The sequence below is a fragment of the Grus americana genome, chromosome 10 (assembly GCF_028858705.1).
Source record: "Grus americana isolate bGruAme1 chromosome 10, bGruAme1.mat, whole genome shotgun sequence".
Classification (NCBI taxonomy): Eukaryota; Metazoa; Chordata; class Aves; order Gruiformes; family Gruidae; genus Grus; species Grus americana.
Genome location: NC_072861.1, coordinates 14,130,882 through 14,153,467, shown reverse-complemented (window position 1 = coordinate 14,153,467; position 22,586 = coordinate 14,130,882). Strand labels below are relative to the sequence as shown.

Genomic DNA, 22,586 nt, shown 5'->3' with positions numbered 1-22,586 from the left:
AGAGAACATTTACTACCTGGAAATTTTATGTAATATTTGATCTTTAAAAATCATGTTTCAGAATTGGTTTCACTTCCATGGATTTTACACACCGGAAGTAATGCCAGTTGACGGAAATTTCTTATAAGCATCCTGTAAGTGGTGATCTAGTAGTATGTAGTAAAAAAAAAATTATTAGCATTTAACACCCTCCAAGGAAGGATTTAAAAACATTTTATGAATACCAAAGGACTATGTGTCAACATTACAACAGGTACTAAAAAGACCTTACCACTATTTTCTTGACTGTCCTTACCCTATACATGATGGAACAAAGAAAACTATACTCCCTTGCCTAGTTTCAACTCTCGAGTCTTCACAGGCAGTCTGGTATGAACAAGAATGAAAATGAATCAGAAACTATGTGAGAATTCAAAGCAAGCATTGAAAAAAATGGTGCTGACAAAATAATCCAGCTCATTCACATCCTCTCCTCCACATGCTCTTCTATTTCTGCTTCCAAAGGAAACTAAGCAGACGCACAGAAAAGTCTACACAGCATTTTGAACCAAACTAAAGTTAGAAAGAAGAAACCCTAATAGAAGCAGCAAAACCTTTAGATGCCCTGCCCAAAGAATTTAGGCTGATATGACCGGGGCCAGGAGAAAAGTCACCTGAACTGCCAGTTTAAGTTCTGCTGCCAAGTCACACTGTGGAAGGTTTTAGGCAGACCTGCAAGCTTCTGTTCTTCAGGTTGTCTCATCTGTAAATCGTACTTATCCAGCACTAGGTTTATAAATGAAAAAAGTTTCAGATGGATATACATGAGGAACACCTCTCTAATCAAGAGTGCTGTTTTACTGCCAGAACTGCCAAGTGCAGTGTATTTACCTCCTGTGTAAAGTACGAGAAAGAAACTGATGTCCAGTTTCTCATTTATACCGGAGACACTTATTCCTCTCACCCAGTCTGTGGAAACAAAGAATAAGCAAGCACTTAGCAAAAGCTGAGGTTTTTTTCATCCTCGTAGGTCTCAGGTGGTTGCACAAACAAGTGGCTCCTTGCATGCACAAAACCATAATTTTCTCAGGCATGGCAATATGCCAGGCCTACCTGTACCAAACTCATTAGGTTAAGGTTCCCTTTTAACCTAACTAAAGATTCCTCAAGTACCATTAGAGAATCTTCCTGCCCACAGCTTTTCATGAGAGGAATCTTGTTGTTTATTTGTCATCTATTGTATAGCTTGACTTGACCTACCTCTCCCCTCTTACACTATTGGAAGGACTACTCAAGAAGATTGCAAGGTATTTGAACTGCGCTGCTCACAACCCTCCTACAAACTTTTTATGGCTTTCTCCATATATACATAACCCAATACCACGCACAGAAAAGCAGAGGGTTCTACTGCGCACGGCCATTTGGAGCCCAAGAATTTTGCCAGGACTGCTCTGCTCTAAGAGTAGGTATTCAATCTAATAAAACATTCCAAAATCACTTACAGCCAAATCTACTCTTCCATGTTCTAAATAATCTTTCATCAGCAGTGCAGTGTACAGTTCACATGTTGCGTGTTTCTCTCCTCTTGTTAGCACAGCAGCTGACTTCATGAAGGAGTGACATGCTCTGTTTCCTGCAGAATAAGCTTCCAGATATTAGTGTCTCAAACAAGAAGAGTTAGTTCCTAAGGTTAGTAGGGGAACTACATGTTTTTGGCACAGAAATATTGTGCTTCTCTGGTGCCTCTCTCTTCATCAATTGTAATATTGAGGCTGCAGCTGAAGTCTTAAACTAACATGTAAAGAGGGGCAGGAAAGAAAACACCCCACAGACTGCAGTCTCTTTTGGACTCCTGATTTAAAATTTAAGTGAAGTTTGTTGAAAGAAAGAAAAAAGGGGGGGGGGGGGAAGGTGAATCACCTAAGATTACTAGTGCTTGACAAAATGAAAGATGTTTAAAGCAAGAAGATAAAAGAAGTGTGACAAGAGAAAAGGGCTCACTTGGTCTTTATTCTTCTCTGGAGAAATCTCGTCCATATTTTGGGTTGGTTTTTTTTTCTTTCTACAAAGTGGAATCATTTGGATTATCATGTGGTTTGCCCACTGAATAGTTAGCATTCTCTAATAAATAGTACCACACAGAAGCTGTCTGTTGTTTTTATACATTATCAGTTGTAAGGAGCCTTGATTCTACTAAAGCCAGTAGAGCCAAATCACATCAACTGAGTGCGTAGTTTTTAGAAAGTTAAAGGTGTACTGAACACTTACACATATAAAATATTTTAAAAGCTGTGTATGCTTATTTTAAATATGTATTATATTTAGCAATAAAGCTGGTAATGGAAAACGAAATTATATAATGGCTAGCTCTCAATTAAATCTTTCCATGGCTTGCTCCATCAGCAATTTATTTATCCCGCTCTGCAGAGATGTTCCAAAATTATGCCATATTGTTATGTATGTGTAACAAAGCTGGGGAAAAACAGCTACATCAAGTTACTTTTTGAATAATCCAGAGAAAAATGCTTGGAGATTCATGGCACATAAGCAATTAGACTCTCTTCCCACTAGTAGCTGTTACTAAAGAAAACAGATTTCAAATATTGCTGCTAGCACTTCGTGCAGGTTGGTTTCATTTTCTTCTGCTAGTTAGTGGTTTTGCTCTTCACAAATAATAGTGTTGCAACCTCCTGAATTATCATCTTTATGTTGTTTGAGACGCTGCAGCAAGCTATCATGCCTTCCATGGCTATTATCAGCTGGCAGTGTCTAAGCCACCTAAGTATGTTTGTACAAGCTCTAATAGGGCTGCTGTGCAGACACTCCTTGCAAAACAACAGCAATTTATGGAACAACCTTCTAAGCAAGGCAAATATTTCATGTGCTTAAATAATTGATAAATACAATCTTAAAAGGAAACATTTCCATAATGAAAGCAAACAAGCTGGGAAAGAAAAGGTTGCTACTTAAAATAAAAGTTAAGCGTTCAAAATCATTCTACTTGTGAAACAAGTAACAGTTTTCTTTCCCGTAAGAAGCAAAACTGATAGGAGTAACTTCTGCTGCTGCATTAATTGACACACAGAGAACGTTTATTCAGAAAGACCAAGTAGCTGCTAAGGGAGTACAAGGCAATCACAAATTAAAGAAATGGTTATATTCTGGATAGAAAAAGACAACCTGTTTGCACAGTTACTTAGAACTCTTTGCAATTAGCAAAGACACGAGGTAGCAAAAAGTCAGTTGGCACAAGATTTAAGGACTTACTTCCCATTCATTTAACTAAATGTCAGAAATTCTTCAAGGGCACCTATTTATTCAGTCTTAACCTTCTAGAATTCTTGTCCTTTCCTTTTACAAACCTAAGCAGTCAAATGAGAAGATAATTCCTGCATCATGCTTCTCCTCTTCTATCCAAGGTTGCCATTTCTCTTAACTAAAACTCATGCCCTCTGAGGACTTTTTTCCCCTGTTAGTCTTGGTCTGAATCATTTTGGAGTCTTCTGCATCCTAGACACCTGCAAACGGCAGGACATTTTATATATTTTTGCAAGTGTTTCCCTTCACTGAATTCAAGACAATGGGCTGAATAGGTAGAAATTTCTGCAAGAGGCTGTGAACACCCACACAGGATTGGCAGAGTGCCTAGTTCAGAGATGACAGCTCCCACCTTAGGATAATGATACGAACTTTTTAGTAAGATGTGTTCCAAGGAAGGAAAAAGACAAATCTTGCTTGGTTTGCAGTGCTTAGTCTTCCACATGTGCTATTTTTGCCCTCTGATTTAAAGAAGATACATTAGATGATTGCTTACATGAGGAACAGAGTAAAACAAATAGTTTAAAAACTCCTAACAGGCTTACATCTATATGCATATAGGTAACTACAGAAAGTACTGGTGAGTAACAAATACATTACAGAAATTAAAATAAATTTAAAAACCAGAGTCAAAAACATTAAGGAGCTAAATTCAGTGCATAGTTTATTTGCAAGAAACTAGCTAACCAGCTCTAACTGTAATTACATCTGATAAATCAGAAAGAAACAAATTAAATTAGGAGTCCCTAATCCTGTGACAGAAAGTTCAATAGGGCAGTAACTTCCAAAAATTGAGACCAATTGCAATGAATATGCCTATATTTTATTTAAATAAACTATTTTCTCTGTATAAAAGTTGGAAAGGCTTAAGTTTATTAAAACATAAGCCACAGACATTATGGCATGTAAGAAAAGTGGTGTCAAAGAACAAAGTCCAGATGAAATTTTGAATGTGCTGCATAGAAAATAATCCACCCGCACTTAACTGAGTCAGGAGAGAAAGGAAGCAGACACAGCTACTTATTTCTACTGAGAGTTCTTTGCTTTTCAGCATGCTCCACAATTTTTTCTTCTACATAAAGTCCCTTTCGCTTTCTTACTGCATTCATGTACTTGCGGGCCTGGTTCTCTGAGTCTGCCTTTTCCCCAAAGTGCAAATATTCTTCCTCAGTGGTTGGCACCCAGAATGGGTCACTTGAAATGATCTATAAAAATAAAAACAAAAAAGTAGTACAAAGGTTTATTAGTACATTTCAGATAATCAGTCTCTGAAGTACAGCAATATGAAAGTAGAGCAGATAGAGTTTTCTGGAAAGTGTGCAATTAGTTATTTAAGCAGAAAACAAGAGTTAAGATACACTATGTAGCATTTGCCATAAGAAGCCCACAATAGCTTTTCAAATTCAGTTGCATTTATCTGCATACAAATTTTTTTTAAAGCAAATTTAATTGGCAGTCAGCAAACAATGCCAAATAACATTCAGAAAATTGTCAGTTTTCAAGAAGGAATTCCTTATTTAGAATATTATCTCACTATGATTTTATCAGAATTTAGAAGAACTGAAGGCTTCTGCTCATTTCGGTCCCCTATGTTCTTCAATCCCTCTGAGTTGGACAGATGGTTTAAAAACCATTGTTTCTGGTGCTAACATATTTAGTTGAGCTGTTCTTGAAGCTTAATATCTCAGGGGGCCTCCTCTAGAAGAGATTTCAGATCTAACACGATCAGAGAATAACTGGATGTGTCTTTATCCCCAGTTCATCCTATACATCACACACTTCTCAGACTACCATAGACAGTATGCCAAAGACGTAGTTATCTTTTCTAGTGTTATAAACATTTTCTTCTGATAAATACTTTTAATTGCCATATGATATTTCAAACTAAGCAAAATATCTCAAAGCTTCAGTTACACATTTAATCCTAATTGAATACCTCAATCTTAAATAACACCTAACACAGTCACACAAATTACACTTTATGGGGAGTTAGGAAAATAACTACAGCAGAGTTATTTTGTATTAGGCAACATTGTAGGTTAAAACCTGCAAAATAATATGTTAAGCCCCTAAACCAACAAAGATAGTTCTACTTTGTTACAGTTAAGTATATACATAGTCCTGGTAAATTAATGGAATATTACTCCTGCTGAAAGTAACATCAAATCTCAATGATTTAGGTGGGAAACGACTATGCATAGGGTTGGCTGGCTGAAAACCAAAAGCAAGCAGAGCTCAGAAATAAACAGTATGAAACTTAGCTTTCCAAATGTTTCTAGATTTATTATTAACATAACAGTAAGGACTGTCTAACCACAGAAGAATCTGCCCAAGTCATACCCATTCTGATGTCTTGTATAGGGCCTTACAACCAGTGCCTAAAAATTTAAAGGCGATTCCTTGACAGTTTACATCAATTAAAAAAATGAATGGTGCTCACTTCAAAGTTTTACCATTATTTTATGCATTAGAAATAAAGAAAAGGGGCAGTGAAGACTACTGGGGTTTTTCCAACTTTTGGGTAAAAAGTGCAAGTTGACATGCTGAAGCTGTAGTGATGTTCATCCTGAACATGCTAATGATGGAAAAACACCAGGGACTTCCCCCATTCATGCTCTGCCTAAAGAGCTGAACAAATGAAAAGTCCCAGAACACATAAATAAGAAAAGGTGATGCATGCTCAATGGATTTGCTCCAGACTGCACTGCTGAGGAAGGTTATACAGCTACAAACTATGGTAATTTAAAAGGCTGTTACTATCCCCTTTGATGACGGTTTTTTTACATTAGCAAGAAATCTAACACCGAGAGGTCATCCTCAGAGAGCGACAGTGAAGCAGTGGTTCTTGAAGAATGAATACAAACAGAGGAGTGAAAAGTATACAAAATTGAACTTACAGATTTAATCTACCTGTAAATATTTGGATACAAAGTGACAGATGCTTAAGAAAATTCGCAAGTTTGACTGACTGGCTCTTTCAATAATATATGAAAGACGGCTTCTACTAATATTAACTAAAGTTTTGCACTGGATACTTCTTACACTGATAATTCTTTATGCCTTGAGCAGGTATCTCTAGTTCTCAGGAAAGTTGACATAACAGAAGGCTCAAATGTACATAGTATGTACTACGTAGCATTTAGTATTCAGTAGCTAGCAAGAGTAAACTTGCAAACTTATTGCAGCACGGGGCTACAGAATCCTGAGTGAACCTTGTACTGCTACATGATGCAGAGCAGCATTGTAAAGAGACATAAACTAGGTTTCAAAAGTCACCTCAGGAGCTAGCTTTGCTTCTCAACCTCAAACAATTCAGGCGCTACATATTTCTTCTAGAGCGAGTTATGGTGGCATCTGAAAATTTCTGTTACAGGATCATGCCTAGCAGTGCAGACACACTGTAAAAGATTAGATTAATTAGAACATGCTATTTGTATTACCACACCACAGTAAGTAATGAGAAAGAGCCAGATCTACTGAGTCAGCTGGGACCTGGGGCATCCGTTGTGCATCGCCCTTTAAGAAGTCAGCAAATAGCCATGTTAACATTACCGTAATATAACTACATAGACGTGTCACTGACACAGCGACACAAAAAGAGTAGAAAGTTTTCTTTTAAAAAAGTTCTGTAAGTAAAGATGAGGGCACAGACTAGACTGTATCTTCTATTCACATCATATTAATGAATCAAAGCAAATGCACAGAGCAGGTGGCATCCATCATTCCCCACACTCTGTTAATACAGTGCAAGCAAGCAAAAGGAAAAAAACGTTTCCGTATAATGCTCCAAAAGCATTGTCATCAATTTGCTTACAATAGTAGCTGTCAGAATGGTGAGTCTGGGTTTCCTGGAATCAGAGCTGAGAGGCTTTTTAGCCCCTGAGCTATTGTTTGTATTCATGGGAACCGCATAGGGATGACTGTGGAATCTGTGACAGAAATTGAGTTTTTGTCTGGATAAAGTCCTAAATGATTAATTAGATTTTAAGTGGACCAATCCTTCTCAAAGATGATGTAGCCATTTAACAGAGGGCATTTACTGTGGATCCTGGAAGATCCACAGAACCAAAGCAAAAAAGATACCCACAAATGTTATTTATTCTATGTTGCATGTCACTTTTCATTTAAAATTATTTCGATGTTTCCACATACTAATTTTTCAGTACAAAACTAAAACATACAGCCTAAGATTCATTTTTAAAAGAGAAATGTGACAGCATCTTAACTGCGCTTTTTCAAAAAGTTACACTTGTAAACAAAAAATTCAATTAAAACAGAACTGGAAATTCAAAATAATATGCCTTTCACAGCTGAAAAACCTTCAAGCAACTCAACAAATTCAGTTAACCTATCAAAGGTCTTTAGTCTGCCTTTCCCTCATTCTGCCTGTGTGCCATGTGTGTCTGGGAAACACTGAGCAGGGGTGACAAGAAAATTATCACAGCCAAATTGTTTATACCCCAAGTATAACAGACAAAAGATATCAAGAGGAACCAGTATTAGGAGAAAGACACTGTAAAACCAATGTCGTGATGGTATTGTTAGCATTATGGTAAAGTCTATTTTAAAATATCACCATACTGCGTGTAATTTGATAACTAGAAAATTCAGCATATCTTTTCTTCAGGAACTTTTGCTAGGACTTGGGAATTTTTCTTCATAACAGCATAAACTAGCCACTGTACTATGCTTATTTATTATTCAACACCAGAATAATCTGATGGGGACAACAGCAGCCTTAACTGCAAACAGCCGAGAACAAACACATGATTACTCCTCCAAAGTATGCACAACAAAGCAACAAGACAGCTACTGCTTCCCAGTTAACAAAACCAATTATTTCTACACTACATCTGCAAGGCTCTTCTGAAAACAGTTTCTTTTTAAAAGTGAATCAAGGTTGTGTAGTGGCTAGTGGACTAGCATTTACTCTATTAGAGAACAAGTATTTTGTCTAAATGCAGCCATATAAAATACAACACAGTAAAATGAATTAGTGCACAGCAGCTGATACAATTCTTAAATCTGTTCTTGCAAATGCAATTCTTAGCGATGGAAATGTTCCTTAATAGTATTGCTTAACAATATCTTCATTGATCTACTTTATAAAAGTCTTGGGTGATATAATTTGTTTAAAGCATGACTATAAGCAAATCACTAGAATTCCATTATACTTAAAAGCAAAGAAAAAAACCCAGTCAAATACACACTGAAGAGTGAGTTCCACAGCTCACTGCAGAACTAGGAGCCCACTCTAGGTATAAATAAAACACTGTTTATAATGAAGTCAGCTGGGATTAGGTATTTCAAAAGAAGTGAATAGATTACTTCGAATACTGTAAGTGCAAGGGTAATCTCGAGAAAAAGGAATTCTAAAGCAAGATGTTTCATTAAATATCACAACTATTCAAACCAACACACCCAAACAATGAAGTCTCATAAGACTTGTTTAGTAACAGCATGCAGAGTAGCATAGGCAAAACAGCTGTCACTTTCTTTTAGCCTAACAACCTACACATTAATTATTCAAACAATAAATGCCTATATCTTTATCAGAGACATAATCTGAACACCTGTAATAATTAATCCATAAAAATACAAATACTACAAAAGTACTATGTTAATACTGAAAGACAATACAGTGTACACTAAATTCTGCAAATGATTATGTAAGCTAATCAAACTTTTCAATAACATTTGAGTTAGAACAGATCACTTCCAGTTCAAGGGGACTTGGAATTTTAAGCCTTAATTTGAGGATGATTTATTATTTGCATTTCAGTGGCACCCAGATGGCTCCAACAGTGATCTGGGTCCCATTGTCTAGTGTATTTCACAAAATGATGGTATGAAACAGTCTCTGCCTAAGGCAGCCTAATTATGCAAAACAAGGTTGAGAGAAGCATCAAAAGCAAACAGAAGGGATCTGCCTAGTTCATCCAAAAGGTCAGGCAGATCTGGGAACACAGCCATGTTCCTAGTAGCATTTCCCCTACTGGTCCTTACTGCCAGGACAGAAAATTTCTTTTCAGCGAAATATCATCAGTGTGGAAAATGCTTTAGTTGGACCATGAATAGAAAGCAGTCTTACACTGTCTGATGAAGATTTTAAGACCAGCAAGCAACATTATGGCCTTTGTGAACTGCTTAATAAGAAATCCCAAGAACCGCTAAATTCAGTGTGATTGGGCACTACCACAAGCAGCCCTTAGCATGCCAGGAAAAACATTATGCCAGAAGTTGTTTTTCAAAAAAAAATTTCAAAAGAACTATTATGCACAATTTCAAAGATGATACAGGCTTCATTGTATTAGAATCCTTTCTGCCTTAGAAAAACTGATGCTAGAAAGATACCTGAAGAACATTCACAGTTCAAATGGTGTCCATCACCTAGTGATGACATAGACTATGCAACTAAAAGGGTACAGCTGATATGCATGTCTTAGATGTCCAAAGCCGCCCTGTCAAATGGAAATTACCTCTACCTTTCAGGTGAAATGACAGAACTTTGTAGAGGTTTATGTGAAATGTGACCTTGAAAAACTGTTATCTGCTGGGTTCTCTGTAATATTCTGGGTAATGCTGTAAAAGTGTTTCTGCATTGAGCATAACTAAATGGTGGCAAGACTCGTTTGGATACTGGCAGCGTGCTTCCAGAACAGAGAACACCGGTAAGAATGAGGTCAGGTGGACTGGGGTGGGCTCTAAAAAGCGCCTTGTACACTTCTGGGATGTGGAACAGGGACAGGAAGGAGATGACAATCTCAAAAGTGGATAGAGGCTGATTTCTTGACTACACTCCTCCTGTGACCTCCGATCCAGAAAGACCGTTATCTCAGTAAGCTAGCCCTTGAGTATCACACGCAGCGTAACGCAGGGGTACCCAAGTGACTGGCTAATTCCTGTATTTGACCCAAGCAGCTACAGAGCCAGGAAAGCAGTGCGTGCAGTGTAGCAGCGTGCTACTGCCTAACACCTACCATGCTAGCGCCTGTATGGACAGGTAGTTTTCCAAGTCATTCCTTACTTCCATGTGAAAGAAAATATAGATTCTAGAGTGGTGTTGCAAGATGGCATTTGGCTATTTCAAAAGCAATCTCCACATCCACAGTTGCTTTCCATCAACCCCAGGTAAAACATATGACTGGGAGCTGCCATAACCTGTAAGTGATCCCTGTACTACAGTGTCAAAATACTTACGCTCAACAATATACAATTGAAGAATAGGTAAAAACTTATTACTAATTTTGCCGTTCTCCTTTCAAAGCAGCCAGGATCTCAGCCTGTCCTTGAAAGGAACCACAACTTAAAATCCCAAGGAAAGATTCTACATGTTTGTGTCTTTTCTTGGCTGTTATTTAACCAACTATTGGGTTTTACTGGGTTTATTCAGTAAAAAACCCTTTCATAACAGGTATCTTATTCCTCTGTCTTTACAGGCCCCAAATGCTTCCTGTTCAGAAAGGAAGAGAATATTCTCTCTGCAGATTCAGATCCTCCGTTTTGCTGCACCCATTCCATCACAGGGGAAAGCAGGTTATCACCTCCTGTCCTGTTCAGGAGTACTGAGTGACTGTGGGAAGTGCTGAGCACCTGAGACACTTCCACAAAACATCATGCTGGGGATGAGGATTAAGCGGCAGAGGGTGGGAGGAGAAATATCTACAATATGCTAAGAAGTTTACAGAATTACCTACACATAAGTGTTCTCAAAATAGTAAGTCACAGTTATTTTGTTAAAACACAAACTTTCACATTGTACCAAATACTTTGTGTACCAGCTCGCCTATTCTATAAATAGCCAATCTCTATACCACATCTTGAAAGAAAAAAAACAACAACAACAACTACTAATTTTCGGCCTCCCTTTTTACCAATTGTTTGACTACCTTGTAGTCAAATCTTGGCTTCACAGAAGGCTGCCATTTTGCATCACTACAGATCAACTTATGTATCAGACAAATAAACACAATATATCTTCTTCTCAAGATTATTATATCTGGTTTTATACAGGCATTTAAAAGAAAGCGTGAAAACAGATTGCTCTCTTCATAGTTAACTTGAAAAAAACCTCCTGATTTTATTTCTCTCTGTATTCCTTAGAAGTATTTTCTCTCAACAGCTCTTGATTGTAAATTACAAGGTTTAGCAAAAATACAACCGGGGGGAAAAAAAACCCACAAAAAAACCCCAAAAAACCAACAAGAGAAAGGGAGAGAGATGGAAGTTATAAGCCCAACAGATAAGTTAATTTATTTCATATCCATAGCCACCTTGCAAAAGCTTCAAAAATCAAACAAAGTATCAGACTCATAACTTTTAGTTTTCTCTCAGAGACAGGAGGTTTAAAGAAATATGGAAGAACTTGCAGTCAAACGTTAGAGGTTTAACCTAGAGAGATGTATTAGGAGTGTAGATTCCCTACAAGTAAAACAAGCATCCAAAAGTATTTCATAATTCAGAGATCCCATTCACAATATATAAAGGGGACAGCCAAGGCCTTAAAACACCAGAAGTCAGATATGAGAACTTGTCTTCCAATAAATACTGTAATAATGTACATTTACATATTTGGTTATAAAAATATATTAATACAAAGTTTATTTTGGCTCAAGAGCATTGTCCTTGTTTGTGTCTCAATTAGTGACAGCTGAGCTTTAGCCTTGACTTCAGACAGTAGCTACAAACAATTCAGGAATTGGAAAGAAAAAAGGAGATGTGTGGCTCTACTGTTGCATTTCTATTACTTAAGAAACATGTATTGAGAGGGAAGATAAAAGCCACACCACTACCACTTTTATTTACTATTTTAATTAGCTTCAGATGTCCTGGCCAATACAATGAACTTTTCATATTTGAAAGGTTCCGGGTTACTCCTAGAACTCATTTATACACCTAAACTGTGACTGGCACAATGATGTAGGTAAAGTTACAATTCAAACCTAGTATAGATTCACAGATTTAGAGTCTCTCTCATTACCTTAGTCTGCTTCGTGTTTAATGCAGGCCTAACAAGCTCATCCAGCAGCTTCTATATTAAGCCCTCATATTCCGAGTTGTAAAATGACTTACAATTCGAAAGGAATGAATTAAAATTCAGAATGTGAAACTTCCAGATTCAGGATGCCTCATATTCTTACCACTTATTACATGGAGTCCTTCTCTTACCTTTCTCTAGAACCCTAAAGCACATTCTAGACACTATTCTACTTAGAAGGGATACTGAAAAAGAACGTGGATTAAATGTGTTCACAGTTTGGCCACGCCCCCCAAGAATAAAAGTGTCTAATAACCAATCATTACACAATTTAAAATATGCAGGTTATCAGGAATACTATACATTTCACAACTTTACAACTAGTAGATGTCTTAGACAATTTCTGCACTTGCTGAGAATTCAATCAGCATCTGAATAGAGCCACAGGCATTATTTTTGTACTGTAACACAGATTTCCCAAATGGGATTAGAGCTCCATTATTCTAAGCATTGTGCAATCACAAATATCTTCTTGTTCAAAGAACCTTATGATTAAGATAAAATGACATGACTGAGAGAAAGATATAGCTGCAAAGAATCAAGACAGAACAAAGGAAACAGGCTCAGGCGAAAACATACACTAATTACAGGTATATTATTAATTCAATATTATCCCAAAGTTAAATATTTTAAACTAAGAATTCAGAAGAAAGTTTATACTGAAATCTAAGAAAAGATAGCCAAGTAAACCCAATACACTTAACATTCATCTAGGGATATCAAACGGGAAAATACCTGACAAACATTTAAAATTAAATTGTTTAAACTGGGATCAAACTGAAAGCTCCCATTAATGGTTATTTGGTGCCATCCTCTACAGGCAGGAATAAATTGTGTAAGCATGACATAAGAAATGAATAAAAAAAGGAGTATTTGACAAGACAGATCTCGATATGTGTATTGCTCCAGCCCCAGGGGCTGAACTACACAAAATACATTCATTAACTGAAGAAAAAAAAATGGTAATTTCATTTCCATAGAGACCAAAATGGCTTAATTTAAATGTAGGCTCTATCATTGACCTTCCTGTGTTTATAGTCTACAAATCATATTAATGAAATAAGAATAATAATAAAAAAATGAATTCAAACCACATTTCTTTAAAACATACGTTATGCATGTGATTTCCATGAGATTAAGTGTTTAAAAGTTTAAAAATACCAAAAAGCATCTGTTTCACTATCTGTAAAATGGGGATAACAACATGTTAGAAGGAATCTAATGTAGAGAAATACATGTCCCAGCTACTCAGCTAATGAGCTGAGCACACTGAAAAAAAAACCCAGTAATACAGAATTAATTCAGAATGCCATGGAAGGGTTTGGATAGCACGCAATTAAAGCAGCAACCATACACATAGGAAATGCAAAACAAAACCAAGTAACTACCATACTCCCTTTCCATTCTTAGCACTAAGGAAAAAATAGTATAAGATGACAGAGTTCACATCATATTATCTTACACGATGATACATTAAATAATTGGGATTCAAATAAAATGTTGTTGTTTATCATGTATATACCTATACTATCATAATTCATCAGTAATGTAGCAATGTCAAAGTCATGCCTAATACCTGATGCAACCTGATAGGATTTTTTATTTATTTGGGGGTTTTGTTTTGTTTTTAGCAGAACACAGAAAAAAAAATGAGAAAAGCTCTACAAATTACTCATGTGATCTGAGACACAAAACCATTTTTTCTGGCTTCTCTGTCATACCACCACTAGGGATTCTGAAAATTGTATTTATTTAGCAATTCTGCTGATGATGTGAGAGTTGCACGCACTCGCTCTGCCATCGCTGCAGAGCCAACATTGCTAATAGCTTAGTAAAAGGCTTATTTTGTCACGAAAATATGTGAGCATGACTTTCAATGTGACAAAAAAAACCTCCATCCCTATCCCTCCCCACCAACAGATTTGCCAGGTGGCAGTACTTTTCCAAGTGTACTGTTTCAAGGATTCCCAACTCTTTTGATAGCACATGATTCGGCTGGTTTGCAGAGATCCTCCTTTTCCATTAGCATCCACATAAAATTCCTGAGGCAGTTATAAAATTACTAATAAATACTGCTAGTGAAGTATTTAATAGATACTACCTATTATGACAATTTAGCCACAGGAAATGAAGAAGAAGCCACACCATGTGAAAAATCAGCATACTCTGGAGATAAACAGTGGTAAACGGATCATAGCTGGCAACTGCATGGAGTATTACAGTATTACTGACCTCAAAAATCTGTAGTTGTTTGTACTCAGAGACCTGGCATTGGAGGTCACAAAATAAATCAGAAGATGAAACAAAAACAAACAAAAAAGACTTTCTAATCCATTTACAAAAGTTTCTACGGTCCTAACACCAAATAAAGGAATACCTGACTAAAAAAGAACAAACAAACAAACCCAAACAGAAAACTCCAGACTTTAGTTATTTTACTGTGAAAAGCTTATACCCACTGATTCTTGCCCTTGAACCAATTTTTAGCTCCTTCAGTGGAGCGTTCCAAGAAGCCTTATGATGCAGGTTTGTTTGTCTTGAACGAGGAACTCTGATTTACAGCTTTTTATATTTCTCCTTGAATATCTACTATCCACATCACAGGAACAAAATAAAGTGCGCTCTCAGCCGATGACACTCCTTACTGGCTTTCCCACTTGTGTATTTCCTTTACACCTTCACTTTCACCTCTTCATTTAAGTGACAAAGATGACCAAATGGAATGATTTTGAGGACACCTCCACTTACTGTCACCAGAGTTAATTTTAAAAGAATGAAATCCATTCCCTTTGCCTTCAAGGATGAAAATGTATGTTGACTTGGAATATATAAGGACAAAAATAACTATGTGTCTGCTAACCCCTAAAAGGTTAACTTTCATATGCATCAGATTTGTTGATACATCTTCTATTTATTGGGGGGTTTTATGGATTTTTTTCCCCCCACTTCCCAAACAGGTTTACCAGAGAACTCATTAAAAAAGGCACATAAAATTCAAGAAAACACATTTATGAAGAATCAGTTTCATTTGTGAAGGACTTACTTCCTATTGAAATAAAAAAGCATCCCATCCAACAAAATATAAATACATTTTTGAACAGCCCATCTATAAAAGCAAGTAAGACTAATATAAAGCTACATTTTTCCCCTCTTCATTTAAAAAAGAAATTAATCAAATGTCTTGACCAAAACTTAACCTTTTCCGCTTATTATCCCAGTCTGCCACATCTACAAGAAATAGATCACCAAAACAGATGGAGTGAATAGATATTTTTACCTCCCAGTGGCTGAACACCAGCTGCGGACTGGCCAGGCCACTAGTTCTCTTCCTGATTTCATCAGCAAAACCAAAGCTTTCTGCTACTGGCAGGACTGCCTTAATAATAAACACATCCGTCCCCTCTTTCATCTCCTCTTGTAACACTCTGCCTTCTCTTTTGGACAAGACAGCATACACACGACCTGCAATGACATAATTTTTATGAGCTTACCAATAAACTTATATTCTGCATCATGAAGAGAAAAACATAAATATTTATTTTGGAAACTTCAGCATTAAGTAAAATACATAATCTCTTTGGCTAAAATTCTTCCCTGTAAGTGGCTCAATTAAGGGAACCCAATTAAATTCAAACAAACAACATATTCTGCCAGTACAATGTGCAGAACCATACGAGTAACATTTAATAAATTATTACTACAGCACGGATCTAAATAACGCTTGCACTAGGTGCATTTTATACAATCATATGGCTATTTTTTAAAAGGCAGTTTGCCAGATTATGTGCCTAACTTGCTTTATTTCTTACAACCAAATATTTGAGAAACATCACTAAGAAATATTACTGTGTATCAGGAATCATATCTTAGCTACAAGTTTGTTTGGATCACCATATCCCTATATGGTACTTGTCCCAGATACTGCAAGTGCTATTCTAATCACAGAAAACTTGTTTATCTGAAGTAATACATATTTATTATGTTTAATGTGTTCAATTAGTTTTTAAATTAATTCAGCCTTAAGTTAGTCATGGATAATTTTTATTTTTCTTTCCCAAATTAATATTCACTGCCTTGAAATACAGTGCATATATCATGAAAGTAGCTGTGAAAACACCCATGTTCGACTTTACCATAGGCATTAGGTTAATTTTTTAAAATGTTTTTGTAAACTTATGGGCTAAGTATTCTACAGACAAAAACTAACAAATACATTTGTGTTGATCAAGATAATAAAAACACAAGAAAACCTATGCACTGAAAAAAATGTTTTAGGAATGCCTTTGTTTACAAATGTGAATAGTTAGTATTAGATGTAGAAATTAACTTTAAAAGTACCTTGTAGTGAAGAACAAGTTTATATCAATTTCTAAAAGGTTCAAATATTTTACATTATATATTAATATATTTTACATATTATATTACATTGCACTGAAAAAACATGAATGCGTATTGCTACCTTTTAAACAGCTGGGCAAAACTGACTCTTGCTGGAAATAATTAGAAATATACATTATTTCATAATACAGGCCACCTCTTCTGACTTGACAGAACAATATCATTAAATACTATAGCCACGTACATTGATCTGCGTATATACTGTAAACCTTTTGTGGGATACCAGAGGAAATGTTGGAGTGGGTTTATTTGCCTTTGTTTTTTAAATACAGAATCTGGTTCTTGTTCAGGAAATTCAGCACAAGCACACAGCTAGTACAGTTAAATCTTCCTGTCCGATGCAGGTAATGAAGCATCAGTTCAGCACCAGCCATTTCAGAGTTTATAGTTCTCCAATAAAATGTGGGTTCTTTCTACCATCACTGATAATTTTATCTGCTCGTGCCCTTACCAGGACCTCCTCTCTCTTCCTCTGACTGAGCTTCACCTTTACTATGCACAATAATCTTCTTATTGCTCATGAAGAAATTGAGGAAATACTTAAGATTCTATATTTAAAACCACAAAAGGATTAAGGCATTCTGAAGATAAGTCACTGAGTTTGCCATGCCTTTGTTAACAAAACTAAGCAATTTCAGGTCTATGGAAATTTCAGTGAGTCCAGAAAATTCTCAGATATGAAAGGGTCATATCACAGCACAGCTCACAATTCAGTAATTGCTTTAAAATGTAGGCTTAAACATACACATTGCAAAAAAGCATCACATCATGGTCGCTGTACATATACTGCATACATACCACAGTATATATTAAAACCATTTGTTAAAACAAGTAAGTTCAAAACCACTTTATGGGTTATTAATGTTAGAATTAACAATATTTATTTTGCTAATTGTTTTAAGTAGGACTTAGAAAACTGCATGCATATTAATGAGATAAGTAAGGTAACATTTATCACAAAGCACTTTAGATGCACATATTTTATGGCCATAATTCACTGAAGATTATTCTCTGAAAACATAAAAGCCAGAAGACAATTTATAGCTTACTAAATGGTTTCTAGCTACATGTATTTCAACCAAGCATTCTGGAGTATTGTCTCAGTTAATGTTATCAGAAAAAAGCTACGCAAGGTCTTCAGTTTTACCACTATGGGCAGTCTGCAGTATACTGAAGAAACACTGGTTCTACCTCTACAATAATTAGTTGAATGGATTTAGCAGCATGAATCACTGAGAAATACTGTAAGATCTTCCTATTCAAAATAGTAAAAACAGTCATTCTGAAAACATGATACCAACATACAGAGTAAGTCTGTGCATAACAGACTCCTTAAAATATTCAAGTCCTGTTCACGATACTCAGCACGTCAAGTGAAAATGCAAAACAATTTCGGTATTCCCTGCACACTAAAAAAAAATAAGCTTCATACTGGAAAGAAATACTGTGGAAGGCCAACAGGATCACCACTGACAAGAGCCTAGACGTCACTATAAACTTAGCAAACAGGGAAGGAGGAGCTGCTCTTCTGTTTTGGATTCTGCATGTTTTCACTTACACAACTGAGCCAGAGATAATACTATGAATTGATATGAACTGCCCCTAAAATGCTGTGATTTAAAATTTTGGTAACTTTATTTTAAAAAAACATCAAAAATCAAAACCAAAAGCTACAAGAAGGTCTAGTAAAGTCCCTTCCCAACTAAGTTTCACTGACATCAGCACAATGAAAAGACAGTCTAGCTTTCAGTCTTGAGAATACAAAAGAGAGAAGGCAAGAAGAGCTCAAAAGGTAGGAACATCAATAGGCAAATCCTAATAATAATTAAACATGCGATACTAGTTCAGAACATTCTTCAGCTTTTGGGAGTTTACATAGAACTTCCATAAAGCAAGAGTGTGTAAAAATGGATTATTGTAGCAAATCAACTGTAGAAAAGAGATGCTCAAAGTACAACCTACTGGGAATCACTAGGTGTATGCAGGATCCAAGTCTAAACCCAAGACCCGTTACGCTGGACACGTACAAGCTTGCAACACATTTCTGTGTTCCTCTCCCTACTCCTCTCCTCAGCTTCAGTTCTGTTTATTTTCATTGTCAGAAAAGTCTGATGGAAAAAGCTTTATATACTGAGACAACGAACATAAAAGAACTAGCTTCCTCAGAAGCTAACATCTTAGAAAGAAGCAAATAATATGAAGATATATTAAACTCAATTGGCTATCAATATATGGAAAACCAACTGAAAGAATTAAAGTTACAGAAGCCAGTTGTTTATCACGTTAACTGCCAAGTCTTAAGGACAGCATGCATGTTCTTCACTTCCCCTACTAAGGATGCAATTTATTAGCTTAAACTTCCATAATAAAAATTAAATCCATTAATTTGTAATGAAGTAAGTACATGTCCAAGGTTATTACCACCCAACTCACATTCATTAGACTGGACTAATTTGCTTGCATCTCCAAGTCCTAAATTACACTCATTAAAAAAAAAAAGGCATTAGAAAACCATGTTTCCATTTGGTTTTATGGTACAACTGATGAGCCAATGCACGTTAATTACATCACTATAAACAATCATGGATAAGGAACTGGTTGGATGTTCACACTCAAAGAGTTGCGGTCAACAGCTTGATGTCCAAGTGGAGACCAGTGACAAGTGGTGTTCCTCAGGGGTCAGTACTGGGACCGGCGCTGTTTAACATCTTTGTTGACAACATGGGCAGTGGGACTGAGCGCACCCTCAGCAAGTTTGCCGATGATACCAAGCTGTCTGGTGTGGTTGACATGCTGGAGGGAAGGGATGCTGTCCAGAGGGACCTTGACAAGCTTGAGAGATGGGTCTGTGCAAACCGCATGAAGTTCAACAAGGCCAAGTGCAAGGTCCTGCACGTGGGTTGGGGCCATCCCAAGCACAACTACAGGCTGGGCAGAGAATAGATTGAAAGCAGTGCCGAGGGGAAGGACTGGAGCTGTTGGTGGACAATAGGCTCAACGTGAGCTGTCAATGCACGCTCACAGCCCAGAGTGTCAACCATGTCCTGGGCTGCATCAAAAGCAGCGTGGCGAGCAGGTTGAGGGAGGGGATTCTTCATTCTTGCCCTCTACTCTGCTCTCATAAGATCCCACCAGGGATACTGCGCCCAGCTCTGGGGTTCCCAGTACAAGACAGACATGGACCTGTTGGAGCAAGTCCAGGTTGCCCAGAGAAGTTGTGGATGCCCCATCCCTGGAAGTGTTCAAGGCCAGATTGGATGGGACTTTGGGCAACGTGGTCTAGTGGAGGGTGTCCCTGCCCATGGTGGGGGGGTTTGGAACTAGATGATCTTTAAGGTCCCTTCTAACCCAAACCACTCTGATTCTATGAACTGTGCTTTTTCGGTAGTGGGCATTTTCAGAAACAGCAAATTTATACAGTGGTTTTGTTGCTTGAAAATTAGTATCTTGCTTATAGTTTGATGTAGAGATTCAGAAGTATTGTGCTAACGTGCTCCTGGAGCAGTGATGTGTAAGACTACAAAGTCTAATTTTCATAGGCTTTCTGACATGTTAAAAAATAATTAAAGATTGTTCAAAAATGCAGAAGTTCTATGTCATAGTAAATGGTAGCTTAAGGTAATGTGCTAATAAGCTTAACACAGGACACCTTTTTCAGGCCTACTAAAGAAAAGAACAGGATCATGCATCTGTACAAAACAATTACTCTTTCAAAGGCATTTCTTTTCACTACATACAATTCTAAGTTTTGCTCTTCAGACCAATTTGTTTTGTATTGCTGCTATCATTATGCTTGTGTGCATAACAGCTGAAATTTTTACAACAAATAACCAAATCTTTAATTACTGTATGTGGGATTATACTATAATTTCTGTCATGAGTAGTACAGTCAAAGTAAATTTGCTGATAGCTTAAATGCAATGGAAGTGAGTTTTAAAGAAAATCTTGGTGCATTGGATCAGATTCAGCGTGCAAGCAACTCCTATGGAAAACAAATATTAGGGTAAGTTAAGAGGTATTATAAGTAGGCCATAGAAACAAGTTTAAGTAAGTGTAAAGGTAATATAAGTGACACAAATTTGGTGTGCACTGGGATTGCAAAGCAAGCAACTTGCATACCACAAGTATACAGACGCTGCTAAAAAAAAAACCCCTACCAACTGGACTGTAACAATAATTCAAGATTCTCTCTGTTTCCAGATTTTGCTTCTATATTGATTATTACATTAACCTAAAGCATCTTGAAATGGCATTAACAGATTCTGCACTGATTTTACAAACAGCATACGTTTCCTCAATTCTTCATGGAATTAATGCTTAATTATGAGGCACAATATTGACATTTCGTATCTTGCACTTCCAAAAAAGCGTAGCATTGTTATTTGTGCATGTTTCATATAAGCAAGAAGAATTCTACATTTTCATTCACAATAGTCTAAATACTACAGGCATCAGAGAGTCATTCTACAAATCTACTGGAGAACTATAAAAAACTTCTGAAAGAACTTTTAATCAAGTTATAATTTCTGATTCAGTCTAATTTATAAAATCTCACCTTAGAACTCAGAAAGAAAATTCTTGACAAAGGTTTATTGTGTCTGTCTTACCTAAAACTTCTGCAGTAGCCATAATTTCACATGTGTACATTGCTGCCATAAGCCTCTGTGGTTTTGCTTGCAAAGCATAACGACAAGCTTCCTTCATGGTGGCAATCAGTTGTCCAGAGAAGGGACCATAACAATCTGCAAGTAAAACTTCTCCTTTGTGTTTACAGTTTTTCTCAGGTGATTTTGGAATGCTTTGACTGCTGTCCTGGTGTTCATTCACACTGCTAACTTCATCAGTGCAACTGCTTGTTAGAATAGTATCTTCATTTTGTTTAACTTCTATGGCATCACATTCCCCTGAATCCTGATTACTAGTTGACAGCATCTCTCCAAATTTATTTATTTCCCATCTTTCTACTGTAAAACAAACACCCATGAGGGGTTCTTCACACATGGGACCTGAAAGTGTAGCCAGCTGAAATCCACTTACTATGCTGTTGTCAAAGTCTCTGTATTTACTCACTTCTTTCACAGCATTCCCAAGGCACTGCCACACAGACCTTTTATAGCCCTCAAAATTATATAACAAAATATTAGGCCCACACTTCCGTGGTCCAAATGACCAGATTTGATCAACAGCATTTCTCCACTTTCTTCCCTGCAGATTTTGCTCCAACTTTTGTTTGAATTCCTTGATCCTATCAAGAGTCTTCTGATTTATCTCATGGGTTTTTTTATCTTCATTCAGAGATGTGTTGAGTTGCTCCATCGTTCGAATTAAGTCACTGTTTTCTTCAAGAAGTCGAGTTACCTCCTCAGGAAGTGGCATTGCTCTTACGCTGAGAGTAGCTTGCTTATTTGGAGTAGATATTGTAACAAGCCCATCTGAATCAACCTGAATTCCTTCAGGAATTTTATTTTGGTCCTCTTTTGTTTGGTGTATGACAGCAACTTTCTGCTGTTTTCCTATTTCTTCATTCACCATATCAACTTTTGGAGGTCTTGTTATTGTCTCTCGGAATGGTATAATAGGTGCTGATACACTAATCTGTACCTTTGCAAACCTGTAAAGTAAGGTTTAAAAATTAGTTTAAAATTTAAAAAATACTTTTAAACTTGGGGTGGCAGAAGGAGGTAGGGAAATGGCGTTAACATGGAACATATATCTTCATGAATCAATCTGTTTGCAACACAGATTCCTAGATAATGCACTTGAATCTCAAACTCTTAAAAGCGCTATATACTGCAAAAAAGAAGCATTGCCTCTTATGTCTTCAGAAAGATTTGGAAAGGAACTGAAAAAATAA

At 36.7% G+C, this 22,586-nt stretch overlaps 1 protein-coding gene across 1 annotated transcript in view; it reads right to left on the bottom strand.

Moving 5' to 3' along the window:
• Positions 1–3,057: 3,057 nt before the first annotated feature.
• EFL1 (elongation factor like GTPase 1) overlaps positions 3,058–22,586 on the bottom strand; it is a 77,335-nt gene continuing 57,806 nt past the window's right edge. Inside the window, exons 18-20 of the mRNA XM_054837234.1 lie at positions 21,340–22,343; positions 15,612–15,796; positions 3,058–4,502 (exon numbers count right to left, since the gene is read on the bottom strand). Coding sequence (XP_054693209.1) covers positions 4,314–4,502; positions 15,612–15,796; positions 21,340–22,343 — 1,378 coding nt within the window. The 3' untranslated portion in view covers positions 3,058–4,313. The remainder of the gene's footprint in view (positions 4,503–15,611; positions 15,797–21,339; positions 22,344–22,586) is intronic.